Source organism: Theropithecus gelada, chromosome 2 (genome assembly GCF_003255815.1).
Source record: "Theropithecus gelada isolate Dixy chromosome 2, Tgel_1.0, whole genome shotgun sequence".
Taxonomy (NCBI): domain Eukaryota; kingdom Metazoa; phylum Chordata; class Mammalia; order Primates; family Cercopithecidae; genus Theropithecus; species Theropithecus gelada.
Genome location: NC_037669.1, coordinates 183,512,126 through 183,535,627, shown reverse-complemented (window position 1 = coordinate 183,535,627; position 23,502 = coordinate 183,512,126). Strand labels below are relative to the sequence as shown.

General features: G+C 42.9%; 2 protein-coding genes across 5 annotated transcripts in view; one reads left to right on the top strand and one right to left on the bottom strand.

The window, feature by feature from the left end:
• The window catches only part of ST6GAL1 (ST6 beta-galactoside alpha-2,6-sialyltransferase 1), a 144,867-nt gene that overhangs the window by 4,457 nt on the left and 116,908 nt on the right, over window positions 1-23,502 (bottom strand). For all 4 annotated transcript variants that reach the window (XM_025375267.1, XM_025375266.1, XM_025375269.1 and 1 more), the window contains one exon: window positions 18,341-18,438. In XM_025375267.1, the coding sequence (XP_025231052.1) occupies window positions 18,341-18,438 (98 nt within the window). The remainder of the gene's footprint in view (window positions 1-18,340; window positions 18,439-23,502) is intronic.
• Window positions 13,468-14,046, top strand: LOC112618317 (ATP synthase subunit d, mitochondrial). The gene has a single exon (XM_025375271.1). The coding sequence runs from the start codon at window positions 13,492-13,494 to the stop codon at window positions 13,975-13,977; it is 486 nt and encodes a 161-aa protein (XP_025231056.1). The 5' UTR covers window positions 13,468-13,491; the 3' UTR covers window positions 13,978-14,046.

The window sequence follows — 23,502 nt, the reverse complement described above, 5'->3', positions numbered from 1 at the left end:
TTGACATGAAGTAATAGCTGACACAGCACAAGGTACAGCCTGAGACCCCAGAGTCACCTGTGAGGCTTCTAAGTTCTGGTGTGGCACTTAACTTCAGTGAAAGAAAGGTAAAGATGCCAGCCTGCACGGCGTTGACCTGAAAGGACATTTATCACAAGCCACTAGCCATAGAATAGAAAGGGTTCCATCCACTCAGGCTTTGAGATTACGGGGACAAGGGTACAGTGGAAACAGCATGGCATCCCAGCCTCCTGGAGTCACACCTTGTGTGGGAGCCACAAGAGTAGAGTCTGAAGTCAGGGACTCATATAATCAAAATTATCTCTGGAATCCTTTCAGTCACCTAGAAAGTCCAGCACACTACATACACATCGTGGTGGAGACTGACACAGGATCTCTCACAAAGTCCAACACAGCCAATAGTTGCTGCAGCACTGGAACAGATGGCTGTGCTTGTGGCTGAGCACCAGATGAAATATTCAGTTTGTGTAGAGAGGCCAGAGTGCGTGCAAAAATGCGCACCTCCCAACAGAAGACTCTCACCAGGCCGGTGAGAAGCTCATGTGTGCCTCTGCTGGCTGAGGCAACCAGCGATGGCTGGCTATGGCCCTTCCCCACTACACTGGCTCCTGGGCTGGCCTGCATATGGGTAGTCACACCTGCCTGGCTTAAACATGAGTGTGACAACCTAGCTTGAATAATTGTGCAAAATGTACTAAGAGTGTTTTTGTTTTTGTTTTTGTTTTTTTTTTAAAAAAAGCATATTTATACTCTTTGACTCAATAATTCCATGTTTGGGAATCTATCCTAAGAAAGAATCCAAATTCTGGGGGGAAATTATACATGTAAATGTTAATTACTTATCAAAATAAAGAAAAGTATGGCAAAAGATACTGGTCTCGGATACAAAAAGATCCAGAAACAACTCTTGGCTGTGCCACTAACTTTCCTATGATCTTGAGCAAACAGAGTAATAGTACTAGGCCCTTATTTTCTTATCTGTGAAATGGGAATAACACGTTTGCTCTGCTCTCTCAAACGGGAGCTGTGTTGTGGATCAAATGGAGACCATGAGTGAATGAGAAAGAAAATTAGCCCCAAAGGCTTAAGAATAAAGGGAGCCGTGTCCCTCTTAAGAAAGCCAGAACTAATATATGAAATCAGCTGTCAACATTCACCTTGAAAAGCAGGTGGGAGATGATGTTACCCAGGTAAAAATTGAGAGGAATAAATGGCAGAAATCAAATCAAGAATTAACTGAAATGAAAGCAAGAATCACGACAATAATCCCTCTCCATCTTGGTCTACATCACCAAGGCTGAGACCTAATTAATGTCACTGCAGTATCTGGAAAAAACTATGGCAAGGGAGATGGCCTGTGTGCAACCCACAGAATAGCAATCTGCCGCAAGCCTCTACCATCACTGAGCTATCCCCATCCCCATACCATCCTACAGATGTAAGGAAGTTCCCGGAAGCCTGAAGAATATACTCTCATTTCCTCAATATATCTTTGGGACAAGAAATACTGGTGGTGGGTCCACCTTGGTGGGAGGTTGTGCAGCTATACTGGGTGCTAAGGAGCCAAAGGAAAGACACAGACCCTGCCCTCCAGGAGGTCACAGGGTAGGAGGAAAGGTGGACAAGGATAGTTGTCTAAGGTGCACTCCAGCCTGGGTGACAGAGTCAGACTCTGTCTCAAAAAAAAAAAAAAAAAAAAAGAAAAGAAGAAAAGAAAAGAGATTGCCTCAAAACTGGATGGGGAATTGGAAACATGGGTTCCAGTCCTGCTCTGTGTCTAACTCACTCCATGGTATTAGACAGACCATTTCACATCTCCTGGCCTCAGGTGCCTTATTTAGACATAACCCCTTTGTAAGGCCCTGCTGAGGGGACCAGCTATTCCTGGAAGAATAAAGCTGTTCTCAAATGCCTGTAATTACCTGCAGGGGGAGTGTGACCTGGGTTTGGAGATCCTCTTAGGGGGCAGGGGGGGAGTTCATGCTGAGAATAAGTCATTGGCAGAACAGGCAGAGCCCTGGGGAACATCTACCAGGAAAAGGCTACACCAGGGCATGGAGTGCTGCTGCTAAAGACACTGTTTAAAGTAACCCTCTCAGTTAGAAAGTAACAAACGCTCACTGGGGACAGTTAGAAAACCCAAGAATAGAAACAAACACGCACACACATCTTCAGATATTACCACTGTGCATATTTTGAACTTTTTTCTTCTCAGATCTGTTTTCCTTCTGTTATGGACTGAATTGTGTGCCCCCAGAATTCATATGTTGAAGCCCTAATCCCCAATGTTACTAGTACCCTGTTTGGAAATAGGACTGTGAGGGAGGTAATTAGGATTAAATGTGTCATGGGGTGGGGCCCTAATCCCATGGGGCCAGTGTCCTTACAACAAGTAGAGACCCGCAGAGCTCTCTCTTTCCACCACGCACAGAGGAAAAGCCATGTGAAGGCACAGCCTGAAGGCCTCCTTTCTCTGATTCGGAGAAATAGCGTTTGAGAGTGCTGGCCCAAATCAAGAGGTCCCAGAACTCATAATTGCCATCATGTTTAAATTTTAGTTCCAATTATTATATTAATAGACTGTATGGCAGGGGTTCCATCAGAATCGCTCAGCTCACCGTCACTGGTTTTAGACCTGTTGTTGATGGAAATCCCAGCCGCCTCCTACCCACCCCGCCAACCCATCCAGATACCTGTCTTTCAGTATCTTGGGGAGAAAAGTTGGAGCTTCCAGAAAGGTTTGGTGATTTTAAAAAGTGCTGGTGGCAAACACCTAGATCCAAATCCCACCTCCCACCTCTGTCACTGACTTTCTGGGCTCCTCTGAGCAACTCACTCAAACTCGGAGTCTGAGTTCTGAGGGAAACTGGTGGTTGGGTCATATCTCACAGGGTTTGCTACGAAGATCAAATGAGATAAGGCATATAAGACCCTTAGATGGTATATATAATATATCTAACAAATGGCATCAACTATTATTTCAAGATAAGCCCCGCTGAGTAATCTGGAAATGTCCTGGTTGCAGCCCAGTCAGCATGGACTGTCGCTAGGCATATAGGAAGTAGGTCTCTCTCCAGCTGCACAAAAGCTTCCAAGGAAGCCATTGGGTGTTCTTGTCACATTGTCTTCTCTGTCGAGCTCACTGGGTACAGGAGGTACTGAGTCGAGTCTCACAGAAACCTTCTTACACTTACAGTCAAAACTGCATTTATTTAAAGACCCACCCATTTACATATATCATTTTTCCTGTTGACTCTCATAGCCACACCTGGCACAGAAGCATCACATGCCTGACTAGGTCTGCTGGCCTGAAACCTAACAGTATGACACCATTCTCTATAAAAAGCCACCTTCTCAATAAGAAAAGTGCCTTTTTTGTTTTGCGTGCCCTCATCACGGCCAAAGGGATGGGAGCTGAACAAATGTGGGTCCAGGTGGCTTTAGAAGAGAGCTGCTGAAGCCGGGTGTAGGTGGCTCACGTCTGTAATCCCAGCACTTTGGGAGGCTGAGGCAGGTGGATCACCTGAGGTCACGAGTTCGAGACCAGCCTGGCCAATATGGCGAAACTCTGTCTCTACTAAAAATACAAAAATCAGCTGTGCATGGGGGTGTGTGCCTCTAATCCCAGTTAGTTGGGAGACCGAGGCAGGAGAATCACTTGAACCCAGGAGGCAGAGCAGAGAGCTGAGATTGTGCTACTGCACTCGAGCCTGAGCGCAAGAGCAAAACTGTCAGAAAAAGAGAAGAGAGCTGCTGTCAGGAGGACCTCTCCGTCTGGGAAGAGAACAAGCCACTCAGAGGCAGAATTTTACCAAAGCAACAGCTATTCTCTCAGTGACTTCTGGGTGCCAGATGTTCTCCTTGTGCAGTGGGGGTGGGGACCCCGTTTGCTAATCCACAGAAACAGACACGAAATAGTTAGGATAACTGACCAGGACAAAAGACAGAGAAGACAGACCACCGGCTTTTTAGGATATGAAGGTAAGAAAGGGCAATGATAGAAAGTGTCCATCACAGTTCAGTACCACAACAAGTGCCGTCATGGAGCGGCCAGGATGTGAGTACGAAAGGAACAGCCAGATACTTAGTGTTGCTTACAGGAGGTGAGAAAAGAGAGCTGATTTGCCTAAGAAGAAGCAGGAAAGGCTCCCTTGAGGGTGGATAGTGTATCCCAGGAAGTGGGCTACCTTCCTCTCAGCCCTGGCACAATGGTGCACAGAGAGCTATAAGTATAAGGGGAAAAACAAATCTGCTTCGGTAGAAAGCCATGCATTTTCTGAGCACACTCTTCCTCCCTATCAGATTCTGATTCCACGGGAGCTATTTCGCAACCCTTTGTGAACCGCAGGCAACTAATCCATGCGCCTCCTGGGCAGGATGCTGCCCAGGAGAGCTTCAACTGACTCCTCCCCTCCCCCTGCCTTAGCTCACAGAAAAACTAGTTTCACTCCTTTACTCCAAATTTGTGTTGCTTTGACTTTTCCTCTGAACCAGTTGTAATATCTACCTGGTTCCATCATACGAGTAAAATAGAATCTTCATGATGAATTCATTTTTATATCTGTATGAGAGTCATCATCTTACCCTTTTTTCCCTAAAAATTATCCTTCAACAGAAGTCTTGCCTCCCTTCTGCTAGATGCCTCTCAAGTGGTCTCAAATTGACTCACCTTCCCTGTTGGGATTTGGGAAGGTGGAGTCATTCGCAAACAGGCAGAGGCAGACCTTGAAGTTTCAGTCATGCCCATCGCTACTATTTACAAAGCACTTGCTGCAGACCAGCCTCCGGGTGACATGCTCCACACATAGTAACTCCTTTGATCCTAAAAAAAAAAAACCCTGGATAGTAACTATTCATATTTCTATCTTACGAGTAAGGGAACTGAGGCTCAGAAAGGTAAAGTAAAGCAACTTGCTCAAGTCACTCACATAGGAAGTGCTGGGGGAGGGATCTGATCACAGTCTGTCTGACTCCAGTACTCTTAATTCCCAGGCAACCTTACTTTGGCCTTAAATACAGTTTCAGAATCTTTGCAGGACTGGGGTTTCCTTCTTCACAGTGAGGAAGACTGAAACATCACGAAGAGGTGTTCAGAGAGTAGGCGGCCTCCACCGTCCAAGAGAACGCTCAGGGAGGGCTCTTCCACTCTCCCCTCTCTTCTTTGCTGCTGCCCGCTCACCTCCAGATCCTGCCATCCATGCATCAAACAGAGATTGGTTTCTCTCTAAATTCATTCTCTTCAAGCTCGAAGTAGCCCAGCATAACCTGGAAATCCCACTCCATCAGGTTTACTAACTGTCCCACTCACCCCAATGACAATTATCAATCTCTTTGCTCAAACCTTCTCTACTAAAACCTCTTCCCCCCTCAGCCTCCTTCTGACTTGGCCTTGCATCCCACTTTGCAGAGAAAATAGACGCCCTCTCATCCTTGTAATACCGACTGCCTCCAGCTACACCACTCCCACCTTCTTCCCTCTGACTCCCTCCTGCCGGGGGTCATCCTCCACTACGCTTTGGCTCCACCACCACCATGTTCTGGGTAACTAATCATTTTCTCCTCTTTTTAGTATATTCACTTTCTCCCTCTATCAACTGGCTTCTCCCTGTTGATTTAAAAACAGCTTATAAAATATACATAACATAAAATTGACCATTTTAGCAATTTTAAATATTCAGCTTAGTACATTCATATTGTTGTGTAACTATCACCACCATCTTCAGAACTTTTTCAGCTTCCCAAAATGAATCATAGTATTCATTAAACAACAATTCCGCATTCCTTTCTCCTCCTAGCCCTTGGCAAACATCATTCTACTTTCTGTCTCTACTCCAGGTGTTTCATATAAAGTGGAATCATACAGTGTTTGTCCTTCTGTGACTGTCTCCCTTACTGACATTTTTTCCAATTTAAAACATTGTATTAAAATACATATAACATTGACTATCTGAACCATTTTTAAGTGTACAGTTCAGTGATATTAAGTACATTTATATTGTTGTGCAACTATCACCAAAACCATCTCGAAAACTTTTTCAATCTTGCAAAACTGAAACTCTATACTCATTAAACAGTAACTCCCCATTCCCCCTCCCACCTCACATTCCCTGGCAACCACCATTCATGTAGTATTTTGTGTGTGTGTGTGTGTGTGTGTGAGAGAGAGAGACTGGCTTATTTCACTTGGCATAATGTCTTCAAGGTTCATCCATGTTGTAGCCAATATCAGTATTTCCTTCCTTTTTAAGAATAATATTTTATTATGTGTATAAACCAGCTTTTGCGTATGCATTCGGCATCAATAGACACTTGGGCTGCTTCTGCATTTCAGCTATTGTGAATAACAGTAGTATGAATATGGGGGTACGAATATCGCTTCAAGACCCTTCTTTCAATTTCTGTAAGTATATGCCAATAAATAGAATTATTAGAGTACATAGTAATTCCACGTTGAAGTTTTTGAGGCACTGCCATACTGTTTTCCACAGTGGCTAATCATTTTCCATTCCCATCAACAGTGCTCACAGATTCCAATTTCTGATCACAGAAGCCATCCTCATGGGTGTGAGGTGGTACTGTGTCGTATTCTTGGGTTGCATTTCCCTAACAAAAAAGAGTTGAGTCTCTTTTCATGTGCTTACTAACCATTTGCATATCTTGGAGAAATGTCCATTCAAGTCGTTTGCCCATTTTTAAATTGGGTACTTTGATTTTTTTTTTATCGTTGTTTGATGAGTGTTCTATATATTCTGTACATTAATCCCTCATCAGATAGACGACTTGACAATATTTTCTCCTATTATGTGTGCTGTCTTTTTACTCTGTTGAGAGGACATTTTGACTTATAATTATTTTTAATTTTCATAAAGTCCAACTTGTATATTTTTTCCTTTGTTACGTATGTATGCCTTTGGTGTCATAATGACGAAATCATTGCCAAATCTGATGTCATAAAGTTTTTGCCCTATGTTGTCATCTAAGAGTTTTATAGTTTTTGGTCTACATTTAGGTTTTAGGTCACAGATCTGTTTTGAGTTAATTTTTATTTTTAGTGTCAGGTAAGGGTCCAACTTTATTCTTTTGCATGTGGATAGCCAGTTTTCCCAGTAGCGTTTCTTAAAGAGACTGTCTTTTCCTCATTGAACGATCCTGACACATTCGTCAAAAATCATTTACGTGTATATACAAGAGTTTATTTCTGGACTTTCTATTCTATTCCAATGGTTTATATGTTTGTCTTTGTACCTCACTGCTTCGATTATTGTAACATATGTATTTTTTGAAATCAAGAAGTGAGAGAACTCCAGCTTTATTCTTATTTTTCAGGATTGTTTGGTTAATTGGGGTCCCTTGAGGTTTCATATAAATTTTAGAATGGCTTTTTCTGTTTCTGCAAAAAAAGAAATATCTTTTGGATTTTCATAGTGATTGCCTTAAATCTGCAGATCATGTTCGGTATCATTGACATCTTAACAATACTTTTTTCAATCTGTGAACATGGGATGTCTTCCAGGTTTTTGTGTCTTCTTTAATTTCTTTCAGAAATATTTTGTAGTTTTCATTGTACAAGTCTTTCACCTCCTTGGTTAAATATTTTATGCTTTTTTATGCCATTCTATTGTAAATGGAATTGTTTTTAAATTTCCTTTTTAGATCATTCATTGTTATTGCATATAATAGAAAAAATGAATATTTTTATGTGTTAATTTTGGATCCTGCTACTCTATTGAATTGGTTTATTTATTCAGTATTTTATTGTACTGTACTCATCCTTCTTGCTGTGATGAAGGGACAAAGTAAGACGTGTAAGATTTCATCCCACTACTCAGAACAATGTGTCATTTAAAACTTCTGAATTGCTTATTTCTTGAATTTTTCATTTAATATTTTCAGACTGCAGCTGACCACAAATAAATGAAACTGCAGAGAGTGAAACCATGGATAAGGGGCTGGCTTCTAATTTCAGTGACTTCTAGCTGCCAAGTTACACAAGAAAGAAACCGAGCTGCACCTTTGGCCCCTCTCCCTTTACTTCTCACATCAAACACGACATTAAAACCTGTTGACTGCAAATCCCAAGTAGCCCTTAAATACATTCTTTTCTCACATTCACCTTCACCCCTACTCTTGTGCAAGCTATCAGCATATCTAAGCCAGACCACTGCAAGACCTTCCTAACTATGTATCTTCACCTACTGCAGCCCCTCTGATCAGATGGAAGCAAGTGATGGTTACAAAATGCAAATCCAATCACGCCATAAAGAAGATGCCTCACCCTGCCGGGTGTGGTAACTCACACCTGTAATCCCAGCACTCTGGGAGGCTGACGCGGATGGATCACCTGAGGTCAGGAGTTTGAGACCAGCCTGGCCAACATGGTGAAACCTTGTCTCTACTAAAAATAAAAAAATTAGTCGGGCATGGTTGTGGGCACCTGTAATCCCAGCTACTGAGGAGGCTGAGGCAGGAGAATCGCTTGAACCCAGGAGGTGGAGGTTGCAGTGAGCCGAGATCGTGCCACTGCACTCCAGCCTGGGCGACAGGCCAGCCCCCCCACCCTCAACTGAAAAAAGAAGATGCCTCAGTGCAGCACCACGGCTTCACTCCTTCTTGCTTTTAGCTTTGTCTCTCACCACATAGCCCCACATATACTCACCTCTTCCTGAGTCCTTCTAGTCCCCCATTTCCTGCCACACAAAACTGTACCCATGCTGTTGCCTCTTCCTGAAAAGCTGTTATCCCACCCTTTTCAACATCCACACATTCCTTCTACACAGTCAAGTACCATCCACCTGGGGATTCTGATCACTTTGAATAGCTCGTATCTCCCCTTTCAGGGCTCTCCTAGTACCTTGACCACTCTCTTCTCTAGTTCTCTTTTGCAACTTTATTTATTTGTAAAACTATTTGATTGCATCATAAGAACAGAGGCTGAGTCTGTTTTGCTCACAATTGTATCCTCCACTACCAGTGTCTGCAAATATCAATAGTAAGTGCAGTTAACGTTTATTGATACATGTGCCAGGTATTGTTCTAAGTGCTTTGCACAGATTTTTCTTATTTGTACCTCACAACAACCCTGTAAGGGAATTGTTCTCCCTTTTTTAGAGAGAAGTAACTTGATGATCCTTCAGCTAGTAAGAGACAGAGCTGGATTTCAACCCCAGGCAGGCTAACTATAGAGTTTATGTACTGACTGCCACACTCTACTCAATACTGAACATATTTGTTGAATGAATGAATTAATTAAGAGTAAATGAACATCTCTCCTGGATATTTAGGTAGCATCTTATATAGAAGTAGAGATGAGGTTTTAGTGCTCCCTAAAGTGCTCTCCAGCTCCAGGGTTTCTGACTAAGCATGAGAAGGGAAAGGGGCAAAGCTGGTCCTAACCCTCTGTCTGAATTTCCAGACTTGCCAGAGCACAAGCAGCCATGAAGGTCCAGCCTCATCTCTCTCTACAGGGCAATGCCAGCCAATTCTTTCACACCTCCACCTCCAACTTAGCCAGGGGTATCTGAATGTCTCCCTCATTTCCTATGATCATGCCACTGCACTCCAGCCTGATCACTAATAGGGGAGTGACCATTATGCTACTCTTGGAGTGGTGTAACGTCTCCCTCATTTCCTGTTCTCCTCTGTCTTGCCAATTCCACTTTCTGGAGTGCCTGTCTATTGCTATTTCCCCAAGTCTTTCCCATCTTTCAAAGTCTAGTTCAGCTGTCATTTGCCCCAGAGTGTTTATTGCTAGCCAATCCATTCCTTTCAATCCTATCTCTTCTAGTACTAATAAAAGTAGGCCAGGCACGATGGCTCATGCCTGTAATACTAGTACTTCGGGAGGCCAAGGTGGGTGGTTACCTGAGGTCAGGAGTTCAAGACCAGTTGGACCAACATGGTGAAACCCCATCTCGACTAAAGATTAAAAAATTAGCCGGGTATGGTGGCGCATGCCTGTAATCCCAGCTACTCAGGAGGCTGAGGCAAGAGGATTACTTGAACCGAGGAAACGGAGGTTACAGTAAACCAAGATCACACCACTGCACTCCAGCTTGGGTGACAGAGCGAAACTCCATCTCAAAAAAAAATAATAATAATAACAATAATAGTAATAAAAGTAATACCAAAAGCCAAAATATATATTTGAACAACAAACAGGCATTGGAAGCACCTAGAAGCGACTGGAAGATGTGACGGTGATAGAAAGTGAATCTCTTTAAAAAAAAAAAAAAAGGTATTAGAGGAAGAACAAAAAAACAAGATGGTGACCACTTACAAAGAAGTTAAGTTCCTCAATTTCTATCCCATTATAAAAATATTCTTATGATGGCCAAACAGAAACAGCTCCAGTCTGCAGCTCCCAGCGTGATCGACAAAGAAGACAGGTGATTTCTGCTTTTCCAACTGAGGTACCTGGTTCATATCACTGGGACTGGTTGGACAGTGGGTGCAACCCGTGGAGGGTGAGCCAAAGCAGGGTGGGGCATCGCCTCACCCAGGAAGTGCAAGGGGTCAGGGGATTTCCTTTTTCTAGCCAAGGGAAGCCGTGACAGATGGAACCTGAAAAAAATGGGACACTCCGGCCCAAATACTGCGCTTTTCCAACTGTCTTAAAAAATGGCACACAGGAGATTATATCCTGTGTCTGGCTTGGCAAGTCCCATGGCCATGGAGCCTTGCTCACTGCTGGCGCAGCAGTCTAAGATGGACCTGCGAGGCAGTAGCCTAGCAGGGGGAGGGGCATCCGCCATTGCTGAGGCTTGAAGAGGTAAACAAAGCAGCCAGAGAAGCTCAAACTGGGCGGAACTCAAGGCAGCTCAGCCAGGCCTATTGCTTCTGCAGACTCCACCTCTGGGGGCAGGGTGTAGCTGAATAAAAAGCAGCAGAAACTTCTGCAGACTTAAAAATCCCTGGCTGAAATCCCAGCACTTTGGGAGGCCGAGACAGGTGGATCATGAGGTCAGGAGATCGAGACCATCCTGGCTAACCCGGTGAAACCCCGTCTCTACTAAAAAATACAAAAAACTAGCCGGGCAAGGTGGCGGGTGCCTGTAGTCCCAGCTACTCAGGAGGCTGAGGCAGGAGAATGGCGTGAACCTGGGGAGGCAGAGCTTGCAGTGAGCTGAGATCCAGCCACTGCACTGCAGCCTGGGCAACAAAGCAAGACTCCGTCTCAAAAAAAAAAAAAAAAAAAAAAAAAAAAATCCCTGGCTGACCACTCTGAGGAGAGCAGTGGTTCTCCCAGCACAGTGTTTGAGCTCGGAGAATGAACAGACTGCCTTTTCAAGTGGTTCCCTGACCCCCGTGTAGCCTAACTGGGAGGCACCTCCCAGTAGGGGCCAACTGACAACTCATACAGGCGGTTGCCCCTCTGGGATGAAGCTTCCAGAGGAAGAATCAGGCAGCAATATTTGCTGTTCTACAGCCTCTGCTGGTGATACCCAGGCAAAGAGGTCTGGAGTGGACCTCCAGCAAACTCTAACAGACCTGCAGCTAAGGGACCTGACTGTTAGAAGGAAAACTAACAAACAGAAAGGAATAGCATCAACATCAACAGAAAGGACATCCACACCAAAACCCCATCTGTAGGTTACTAACATCAAAGACTAAAGGTAGATAAAACCACAAAGATGGGGAGAAACCAGAGCAGAAAAGCTGAAAATTCTAAAAACCAGAGTGCCTCTTCTCCTCCAAAGGTTCGCAGCTCCTCGCCAGCAACAGAACAAAGCTGGACGGAGAATGACTTTGACAAGCTGACAGAAGTAGGCTTCAGAAGGTCGGTAATAACAAACTTCTCCGAGTTAAACGAGGATGTTCAAACCCATTGCAAGGAAGCTGAATACCTTGAAAAAAGATTAGACAACTGGCTAACTAGAATAAACAGTGTAGAGAAGACCTTAAACGACCTGATGGAGCTGAAAACCATGGCATAAGAACTACGCAATGCATGCACAAGCTTCCATAGCCAATGCGATCAAGTGGAAGAAAGGGTATCAGTGATTGAAGATCAGATCAATGAAATAAAATGGAAAGAGAAGTTTAGAGAAAAAAAGAGTAAAAAGAAACAAAGCCTCCAAGAAATATGGGACTATGTGAAAAGACCAAATCTACATTTCACTGGTGTACCTGAAAGTGATGGGCAGAATGGAACCAAGTTGGAAAACACTCTTCAGGATATTATCCAGGAGAACTTCCCTAACCTAGCAAGGCAGGCTGACATTCAAATTCAGGAAATACAGAGAATACCACAAAGATACTCCTCAAGAAGAGCAACCCCAAGACACATAATTGTCAGATTCACCAAGGTTGAAATGAAGGAAAAAAATATTAAGGGCAGCCAGAGAGAAAGGTAGGGTTACCCACAAAGGGAAGCCCATCAGATTAACAGTGGATCTCTTGGCAGAAACTACAAGCCAGAAGAGAGTGGGGGCCAAGATTCAACATTCTTAAAGAAAAGAATTTTCAACCCAGAATTTCATATCCGGTCAAACTAACCTTCATGTGTGAAGGAAAAATAAAATCCTTTACAGACAAGCAAATGCTGAGAGATTGATTTTGCCACCACCAGGCCCGCCTTACAAAACCTCCTGAAGGAAGCACCAAACATGGAAAGGAACAACTGGTACCAGCCACTGCAAAAACATGCCACATTGTAAAAACCATCGATGCTAGGAATAATCTGCATTGACTAACAGGCAAAATAACCAGTTAACATCATAATGACAGTATTAAATGCAAACATAACAATATTAACCTTAAATGTAAATGGGCTAAATATCCCAATTAAAAGACACAGACTGGCAAATTGGATAAAGAGTCAAGACCTATCAGTGTGCTGTATTCAGGAGACCCATCTCATGTGCAGAGACACACATAGGCTCAAAATAAAGGTATGGAGGAAGATCTACCAAGCAAATGGAAAACAAAAAAAAGCAGGGTTGCAATCCTAATCTCTGATAAAACAGACTTTAAACCATCAAAGATCAAAAGAGACAAAGAAGGCCATTACATAATGGTAAAGGGATCAATTCAACAAGAAGAGCTAACTATCCTAAATATATATGCACCCAATACAGGAGCACCCAGATTCATAAAGCAAGTCCTTAGAAACCTACAAAGAGACTTCGACTCCCACACAATAATAGGAGACTTCAACACCCCACTGTCAATATTACACAGATCAACAAGACAGAAGGTTAACAAGGATATCCAGGAATTGAACTCAGCTCTGCACCAAGTAGACCTAATAGACATCTACAGAACTCTTCACCCCAAATCAACAGAATATACATTCTTCTCAGCACCACATCACACTTATTCTAAAATTGACTACATAGTTGGAAGTAAAGTACTCCTCAGCAAATGTAAAAGAACAGAAATCATAACAAATTGCCTCTCAGACCACAATGCAATCAAATTAGAACTCAGGATTAAGAAACTCACTCGAGAGGGTCGGTGAAGGATCCCAAGATGGCTGGGCGAAAACTTGCTCTAAAAACCATTGACTGGGTAGCTTTTGCGGAGATCATACCCCAGAACCAAAAGGCCATTGCTAGTTCCCTGAAGTCCTGGCATGAGACCCTCACCTCCAGGTTGGCTGCTTTACCTGAGACTCCACCAGCTATCGACTGGGCTTACTACAAGGCCAATGTGGCCAAGGCCGGCTTGGTGGATGACTTTGAGAAAAAGTTTAATGCCCTGAAGATTCCTGTGCCAGAGGATAAATATACTGCCCAGGTGGATGCCGAAGAAAAAGAAGATGTGAAATCTTGTGCTGAGTGGGTGTCTCTCTCAAAGGCCAGGATTGTAGAATATGAGAAACAGCTGGAGAAGATGAAGAACTTAATTCCATTTGATCAGATGACCATTGAGGACTTGAACGAAGCTTTCCCAGAAACCAAATTAGACAAGGAAAAGTATCCCTATTGGCCTCACCAACCAATCGAGAATTTATAAAATTGAGTCCAGGAGGAAGCTCTGGCCCTTGTATTACACATTCTGGACATTAAAAATAATAATTACACACACAAAAAAAAGAAACTCACTCGAAACTGCACAACTACGTGGAAATTGAACAACCTGCTCCTGAATGACTACCAGGTAAATAAAACAAAGGCAGAAATAAAGATATTCTTTGAAAGCAATGAGAACAAAGACACAATGTACCAGAATCTCTGGGCCACATTTAAAGCCATGTGTAGAGGGAAATTTATAGCACTAATGCCCACAAGAGAAAGCAGAAAGATCTAAAATCAACACCCTAACATCACAATTAAGAAAACTAGAGAAGCAAGAGCAAACAAATTCAAAAGCTAGCAGAAGACAAGAAATAACTAAGATTAGAGCAGAACTGAAGGAGACAGGGACACAAAAAACTCTTCAAAAATTCAATGAATCTAGGAGCTGGGTTTTTTGTTTAAAGATCAACAAAATTGATAAACCACTAGCAAAACTAATAAAGAAGAAAAGAGAGAAGAATCAAATAGATGCAATAAAAAATGATAAATGGGGATATCACCACCAATCCCACAGAAATACAAACTACCATCAGAGAATACTATAAACACATCTATGAAAATAAACTAGAAAATCTAGAAGAAATGGATAAAGTCCTGGACACATACACCCTCCCAAGACTAAACCAGGAAGAAGCTGAATCTCTGAGTAGACCAATAACAGGCTCTGAAATTGAGGCAATAATTAATAGCCTACCAACCAAAAAAAGTCCAGGACCAGACACATTCACAGCCGAATTCTAGCAGAGGTACAAAGAGAAGCTGGTACCAATCCTTCTGAAACTATTCCAATCAATACAAAAAGAGAGAATCCTCCCTAATTCATTTTATGAGGCCAGTATCATCCTGATACCAAAGCCTGGCAGAGACACAACAAAAGAAGATAATTTTAGACCAATATCCCTGATGAACATCAATGCGAAAATCCTCAATAAAATACTGGCAAACTGAATCCAATGGTGCATCAAATGGTATTGCTTAGGTTTTCTACCACAATTAAGTCAGCTTCATCCCTGGGATGCAAGGCTGGTTCAATATACGCAAAGCAATAGACGTAATCCATCACATAAACAGAACAATGACAAAAACTACATGATTATCTCAATAGATGCAGAAAAGGCCTTCAACAAAATACAACAGCCCTTCATGCTAAAAACTCTCAATGAACTAGGTATTGATGGAATGTATCTCAAAATAATAAGAGCCATTTATGACAAACCCAAAGCCAATATCATACTGAATGGGCAAAAATTGAAGCATTCCCTTTGAAAACTGGCACAAGACAAGGATGCCCTCTCTTACCACTCCTATTCAACATAGTGTTGGAAGTTCTGGCCAGGGCAATCAGGCAAGAGAAAGAAATAAAGGGTATTCAATTAGGAAAAGAGGAAGTCAAACTGTCCCTCTTTGCAGATGACATGATTATATATTTAGAAAACCCCATCATCTCAGCCCAAAATCTCCTTAAGCTGATAAGCAACTCCAGCAAAGTCTCAGGATACAAAATCAATTGCAAACATCACAAGCATTCCTATACACCAATAACAGACAAACAGAGAGCCAAATCATGAGTGAACTCCCATTCACAAGTGCTACAAAGAGAATAAAATACTTAGGAATCCAACTTACAAGGGATATGAAGGTCCTCTTCAATGAGAACTACAAACCACTGCTCAACAAAATAAAAGAGGACACAAACAAATGGAAGAACATTCCATGCTCATGGTTAAGAAGAATCAATATTGTGAAAATGGCCATACTGCCCAAGGTAATTTATAGATTCAATGCCATCCCCATCAAGCTACCAGTGACATTCTTCACAGAATTGGAAAAAAACTACTTTAAAGTTCATATGGAACCAAAAAAGAGCCTACATTGCCAAGACAATCCTAAGCCAAAAGAACAAAGCTGGAGGCATCATGCTACTTGACTTCAAACTATACTACAAGGCTACAGTAACCAAAACAGCATGGTACTGGTACCAAAACTGATATATATATCAATGGAACAGAACAGAGGCCTCAGAAGTAACACCACACATCTACAACCATCTGATCTTTAACAAACCTGACAAAAACAAGAAATGGGAAAAGGATTCCCTATTTAATAAATGGTCCTGGGAAAACTGACTAGCCATATGTAGAAAGCTGAAACTGGATCCCTTCCTTACACTTTATACAAAAATTAATTCAAGATGGATTAAAGACTTAAATGTTAGACCTAAAACCATAAAAACCCTAGAAGAAAACCTAAGCAATACCATTCAGGACATAGGCATGGGCAAGGACTTCACGACTAAAACACAAAAAGCAATGGCAACAAAAGCCAAAATAGGCAAATGGGATCTAATTAAACTAAAGAGGTTCTGCACAGCAAAAGAAATGACCATCAGAGTGAACAGGCAACCTACAGAATGGGAGAAAATTTTTGTAATCTACTCATCTGACAAAGGGCTGATATCCAGAATCCACAAAGAACATAAACAAATTTACAAAACAAACAAACAAACAACCCCATCAAAAAGTGGGCAAAAGATATGAACAGAAACTTCTGAAAAGAAGACATTCATGCAGCCAACAGACACATGAAAAAATGCTCATCATCACTGGTCATCAGAGAAATGCAAATCAAAATCACAATGAGATACCATCTCACACCAGTTAGAATGGCGATCATTAAAAAGTCAGGAAACAACAGGTGCTGGAGAGGATGTGGAGAAATAGGAACGCTTTTACACTGTGGATGGGAGTGTAAACTAGTTCAACCATTGTGGAAGACAGTGTGGCGATTCCTCAAGGATCTAGAACTAGAAATACCATTTGACCCAGTCATCCCATTACTGGGTATATACCCAAAGGATTATAAATCATGCTGCTAGAAAGACACACGCACACGTATGTTTATTGCGGCACTATTCACAATAGCAGAGACTTGGAACCAACCCAAATGTCCATCAATGATAGACTAGATTAAGAAAATGTGGCACATATACACCATGGAATACTATGCAGCCATAAAAAAGGATGAGTTCATGTCCTTTGCAGAGACATGGATGAGGCTGGAAACCATCATTCTGAGCAAACTATCACAAGGACAGAAAACCAAACACTGCATGTTCTCACTCACAGTTGGGAACTGAACAATGAGAACACTTGGACACAGGGCAGGGAACATCATACCCCAGGGCCTGTTGTGGGGTAGGGGGCAGGGGGAGGGATAGCATTAGGAGAAATACCTAATGCAAATGACAAGTTAATGGGTGCAGCACACCAACATGGCACATGTATACCTATGTAACAAATCTGCATGTTGTGCACATGTACCCTAGAACTTAAAAGTATACTTAAAAAAAAAAATTCTTAAGGTTGTGGGCTTCAAAAGGAAAGTGGGCTGTGCAGGAAGCAGCTTCTGCCTATCTGGTGAGTTCCTGAAAGTAAGGAAGTGAAGAGACAGATACAGGGAAGTGGAGCCCTGGTAGAGAAGGAAAGAAACACACATTCCACTGGACACTGCTGAAAAGGCATTTCTGATCCATTCCAGGATCCACCTCATGCCCAGGACTCCTAGGGAAGTGTGCAGACTAAACATTGACGTAAAAACACCCAGAGCACATATGTTTATTCAGAAAAAGGCAAATGGTGGTGGTTGTGAGATGGGCAGGTTGCGGCCCTATTGTGCAATTTTTGATATTTTGATATATGTGTAATACAGTTTTTCCCACTAATAAAATCTATTAACAGAACCCTGTGGCAAGAGTATTTCTCAAGTTTCCCTTAGTATTGAGAAATCAGCACGTACTACCTGAAAATACTCCCGGAACCTAATTATCCAGGGGAATTTATGATATAGTACATGAATTCTATGCCATATTACACGTAATTACATGGTGACACTATCTTATAGTAGTGGCAGAGCATTTTACAGTTCATAAAGCGCTCTCATGTGTATTGTTTCATTCACTTTTCACAACACTCCCCACTCTCCCCTAGATGTTCTAGGCTCCGCTGTCCCTCATGCAAGCCTCCAGATACGACCCTGCAGCATCAAGGACAGCTCAACTCTACTTTCCTGGGCACCCGACACCTCCATTAGCAGACCTGATACCAAAGGGTTTTTCTTTAAATAAACACATCACCAGGTTGGGTCATGCAATCACTGTCTTCTTCTCCAGTGAGGAATCAGGAACTCAGGAAGATCACGAGACTTCACTGGCAGCCTGGATGTGCTCCCAGTAGATACATTCCACATTACAGACCACAGTGTGGTCCTTCCCTTCCTCCACAGCTGCACAGAAGAAACTTTACCTGAGAGTTCATCAGGCGAATGGTAGTTTTTGTGCCCACATCTTGCTGGAAGTTGGCTGTGGGTGCCCCATTAAACCTCAGGACTGCGTCATGATCATCTGTAAACCACAAAGAAACAGAAAAGAGGTGATGAGCACTGGCAATATGCAGAAAAAGAGAAAGGTAAGGGGAGGGGGCAAGGGAATAATGCTTCCGCATCCTAATCCACAGGGCGAAATGGCAGTATTTGTGTGGTGCTCAGGTAAAGCTCCTAGGCAGAGATGACCACCTGTCTGCCAGCCACTGTAAGGGCTGAAGGGGTCCATACTATGGCATTCCTGAAGCCCATTCAAAGACAGTCACTTGTGCCTGGGCACAGCAGAAAAGTGAACAAAGCCAGTGTGCTACTTACAGTGGAATAGCTACTCCAGTTATCAAAGCAACAAACCAAATATTCTCTTGGTAACACCAGTAGATTATATTTCTACATCTGTCAGAAAAATGAAAACACTACCATAGGTTCAGTGTATCCCACAAGTGCAAAGGACCCCATTGCACTCTGAAAACCATGCAGTGCTCAGCAAATGGATGGGATTTAACTATGGCACCCAAGACAACCCCCAGGTGTTCTATTTGGGAACCTGAGGCCCAGGGAAGAGTCACAGACCTGGTGTGGCAGAAATGGAAGAGGAGGTCACAGGTCTCAACTAACTACCTTCCTTCCTTCTTTCCTTCCTTCCTCCCTTTTCTCCCTTTCTTCCTTTCTTCTTTTCTTCCCTTCCTTTCTTCCTTTCTTTTTCTCTCCTCTTCCTTTCTTTTTTCTTCCTTTCTTTCTTTCCTTCTTTCATTCATTCTTCCTTTCTTTTTTCTTTCTTTCTTTCCTCTCTTTCTCTCTTTCTTTGCCATTGTCAGAAACAATGTACTAAATCCAGTCAAAATCAAACAGACCATCTTGAAAAACCTAAGCTTCCTGGGCTAGCTCCTTGTCTTTGCAACTGTTTAAGCAGTGTTTGGAAGACTTGGAAAAGTTTTTCTACCCAACGTTGACCAATCTGGTGGAGGAGGGAAGACTTTAAGGAGCCATCCCAACCCTGTGATCCTATGAGAGCTTCTTCCAATCTTACTTAGTCAAGCAAGTTTGGGGCTCACCAGTGAAATCTGCACTGCAGCTGGAGGTCAGCTGCATCCTCTATTGTTCTATTCAGGTTTGTTTTGGGTCATCCATCCACACAGGATCTGGGGAAGTGAGGGCATTTGACTGAATACAAGATGATTTAGAAAGAGGATATCCACAGAATTAAGAATGAAAGCCTCTCTCTCTCAGTTCCAATGTATGTACTAAACCCTAGGAACACAGAAACCTCAGTCATGAAAACACAACCCTATCCTCAATCCTAGGGCAAAATTTCATTGAAATGGTTTGAAAATTACCTGAGAAGGGCACAGTCCCAACTGTTATCATCTTACAGGGCAGGTACACTGAAGTGCACATAGGGCAGGAAGTATATCTTTACACAACTCAGAATTATAACCCATTTTGTCATAATCAGTCACTGCTTCGAAAGAAATTAGTAGCAATTGCATGAGAAACACAGATCCATCAGAAACTTTAGTCAACTTTCCCATTTCACAGATGAATAAATTATTGGTGAGAATCCCAGTAGAAAAGAGATGAGAAGTTCCAACAGAGTAACTGAGAGATTCATAAAAGGACTACTTACCAAGTTGGGGTAGAGTTTAAAGAAATCAACATGGAATAGGCTAAAGCCCCAGGGTTGATGACTGCATGGAGTCATTACTACCCCAGGTCTACTGTGGCCTGATGAGCACAGACCCTGAGCTGAGGAGGGACACCTATCGGGAGCTGTTGCCTTTAGGAGAGGAACACAGCTATTGCCAACCTCCAACCAGCAAGAAGGGGTCTGGGGGAGTCAATATCCCAACCTGGCTCTGCTCCTTCCCTTGGATCTCACAGACCTGAAGGGAAAAGGGAGAGAGCAGGACCAAGACGGGAGGGCCTCCTGGCAGGATCTGACACCTTCAGTCAAGAAAAAGACTCAGCTTGAGTGTACTCTGCAAGGCGAAACATGGCCAAATAGGTGCCCTGACCTTAGTCTTCTTCTCAGCTTAATGCCAGTGCTTCTCCTGGCCAGTCCCAAAGAAAACCCAGAGAGTGAATAATGCCAGTTAACACAGTTCAAAATTTTAATTTCTGTGCTGGGTGCAGTAGCTCACGCCTGTAATCCCAGCACTTTGGGAGGCCGAGGCAGGTGGATCACCTGAAGTCAAGAGTTCAAGACCAGCCTGACCAACATGGTGAAACCCCGTCTCTACTAAAAATACAAAAATTAGCTGGGCGTGGTGGCGTGCGCCTGTAATCCCAGATTCTCAGGAGGCTAAGGCAGGAGAATCGCTTGAACCCAGGAGGTGGAGCTTGCAGTGAGCCGAGATTGTGCCACTGCACTCCAGCCTGGACAACAGAATGAGACTATTCTCAAAAAAAAAAAAAAAAAAAAAAAATTCTCAGGGACAGAGCCAGATGGAAAAGGGTGAGAGTGGGATTTGGAGGTGCAACTGGAGAACATCCCACACAGAAGGCTTAGGTTAGAGCGGATGCTTGATGTTGACCATAAGAAAGGAGAATTGTTTTGCTCACTCAACAAATACTGATTGAGCACCTACTCTATGCCAGGCACAGTTTTAGACACGGGAGACGACGGCTGTGAGCAACAAAGACAAGGTCCATGCCATCAGAGATATGACATTCTACTGCACGGAGATAGACAATAAAGACACACAACAACCTACATATAAGATAATTGCAGATTGTGACAAATACTGTGACACCAACAAGCTGAGCTGTGTGCCAGAGACACTGAGGGAATTTCCTTCATAGAGTGATGACTCAGGGAATGCCTTGGAGCTGAGACCCAAAGGATGGCCAGACTTGGGAAGGGTTCAGAGAAGTCCACTAGCCAGAGGATGCAGCAAGTGTCAGGACCACAGCGAGGGGAGGAACTTGATTGTAGACAAGGAGTTAGGGGGAAAAAAAATCAAAGATGCAGTTACAGAGGTTGGCAGGAACCAGATGGTACGGGGACATGGGGGCCCAGGTATGAAGTTTGGACGTGATTCTAAGAAAAAAGCCAATCAGGCCGGGCGCGGTGGCTCACACCTGTAATCCCAGCACTTTGGGAGGCCGAGGCGGGTGGATCACCTGAGGTCAGGAGTTCAAGACCAGGGTTTGCTGACCCCTGATATAACTGATCATGTTCTCCAAACTACTCAGTTCACAGGTGTCTTCTCAGTCCTTATTCTGCCCAAGAATATATCCCACCTCTGCAGACTTTGATACCAACAGCCAACATCCCTCAAACTATATCCCCCTTTGCCTTCCATTGTATGGTACACACCTAGTTCTCCTCTAGCCGGTCTCTGACCCTTCTGACTTTTCCTGCTTATCCCTGTTCTTTTATTTGTCCTTTAAATGTAAACCTTTTCCTAGGTTTTCTAATTGGTCGTCTTCCCTGGATTATAACCATTATCTCACCTTGATACAAATGACTTCTAAATCTGTCTCGACATCTGACCCTTCTCTAGAATTAAATACTCGACAGCATAGATATTTACCCAGCGCAATCCACACACACTTCAGTGTCAGAACATCCAACGCGGAATGTGCGTTCCTCTGGAAGCCTGCTCCCCCTGGTAAGATACAGCCTGCTCCCAGGCGAGACATCCTGGCTCCTGCCTCTCACTCAAGATCATTTCCAGCTAGATAGTAAGTTCTGCCTCTTACTACATAAAGCCTCTCAAGTAAGGTCCTTTCTCTCCATCACGGCTACCACAGCCCGGGCAGGCCTGGCACTTCTGACCTGGATGTGGCAATAGTGCCTGATAATGGAGATATTATACAGTACAAAACAGGGACTCATAGAGTATAAGTGAGAAATCTCCCTTGTTCAAAAACCTTCTAGGGCTCTCCATGGCTTAAAGAAGGAAACCTAAAGTCCTTATTGTGACTGTCAACATTCTCCAAGAGCTAATGCCTAGCTACCTTTCTGGCCTCGTTCCTCACCCGTCTTCACCCACAAGGCCCCACATGCCATCCAAACAGGATTATTTGTGATGCCCAAACACACGGGGCACTTTTCCCCATGCAACCTTTGCCTTAACTCAGAATATCCTTCTCTTCTTCTCTAGGACAGCTAATAGACAGGAATATAAGAAATTTTTTAACATAACAAAAGAATAATCACACCAAATTTTATTACGAAGCTACAATTATTACGAGGCACAACAGCAGAGGCGCTAAGAGTGGAGTCTTTGAAGCAAGCACTCTGCTTTCAAACCCCAGTCTGCTATTAGCCAGTGGTGTAACCACTTGAGCCTCTGCATTTAGCTCTGCAGCAAAATGAGACCAATTATCTTATCAACCTCACAGGACTTCTGGGAGGATGAAAAGAGCAAGGCATGTTATGCACAGCAGATGCACAATAAGCATCAGTTATATTAATGATAGTGTTTTAAAATTATGCTACTGCTTAACATGAAAATTCCAGCAAATCTAAGATACTTAACATGTATGAGTAAACTATCAAAAATAACTGAAAATGACTGAGCCCACCATTGGCTGGTTTGTGAGACTGCTGGAGGCAGAGTATGTTATTACACTCTCTCTGATAAAAAATCTTGCTACGGACAAAAAAAAAAAGAAAAAAATCATAAAATGTCTCTTACTCGTGTCTTCTAGCCTCACTTCTGAGGATATTTCCCTGTTGAATGTCAACAGTGGTCACCTAAGTTATCTGCACAAAAACCCTGCTTGTCAGCAATGTTATTTGTAAAAGAAAACCATTTGAAATAATCTGATCCATTCAATAGTTGGGAAGAGACTCAACAAATTCCAGATGCAGGAGGAAGTGTATGGGCCTGGCACGCTGCCTGCAACTCAGGCTTCAACAAAGGGCCTTTCCTTTCCCCCTCCCCTTCCCCTTTGTATTGTTGATGAATCCATGAATAAGTAAAAGAATACATGAATGAATGTCTTAAAATATTTGTTAGACAAAATGCCAAGAAGATATATACCCTATAACAGCAGAACATTCGAAGTCTAACATGTAATTTTTATTACATCTCAGAATCAAAGTCCTTCTGTGGAAATCCTTATTTTGAAGTTGAAA

Excerpts from the sequence above, each read along its gene's own strand:
- LOC112618317 (XM_025375271.1), top strand. The coding sequence starts at position 13,492 with ATGGCTGGGCGAAAACTTGCTCTAAAAACCATTGACTGGGTAGCTTTT.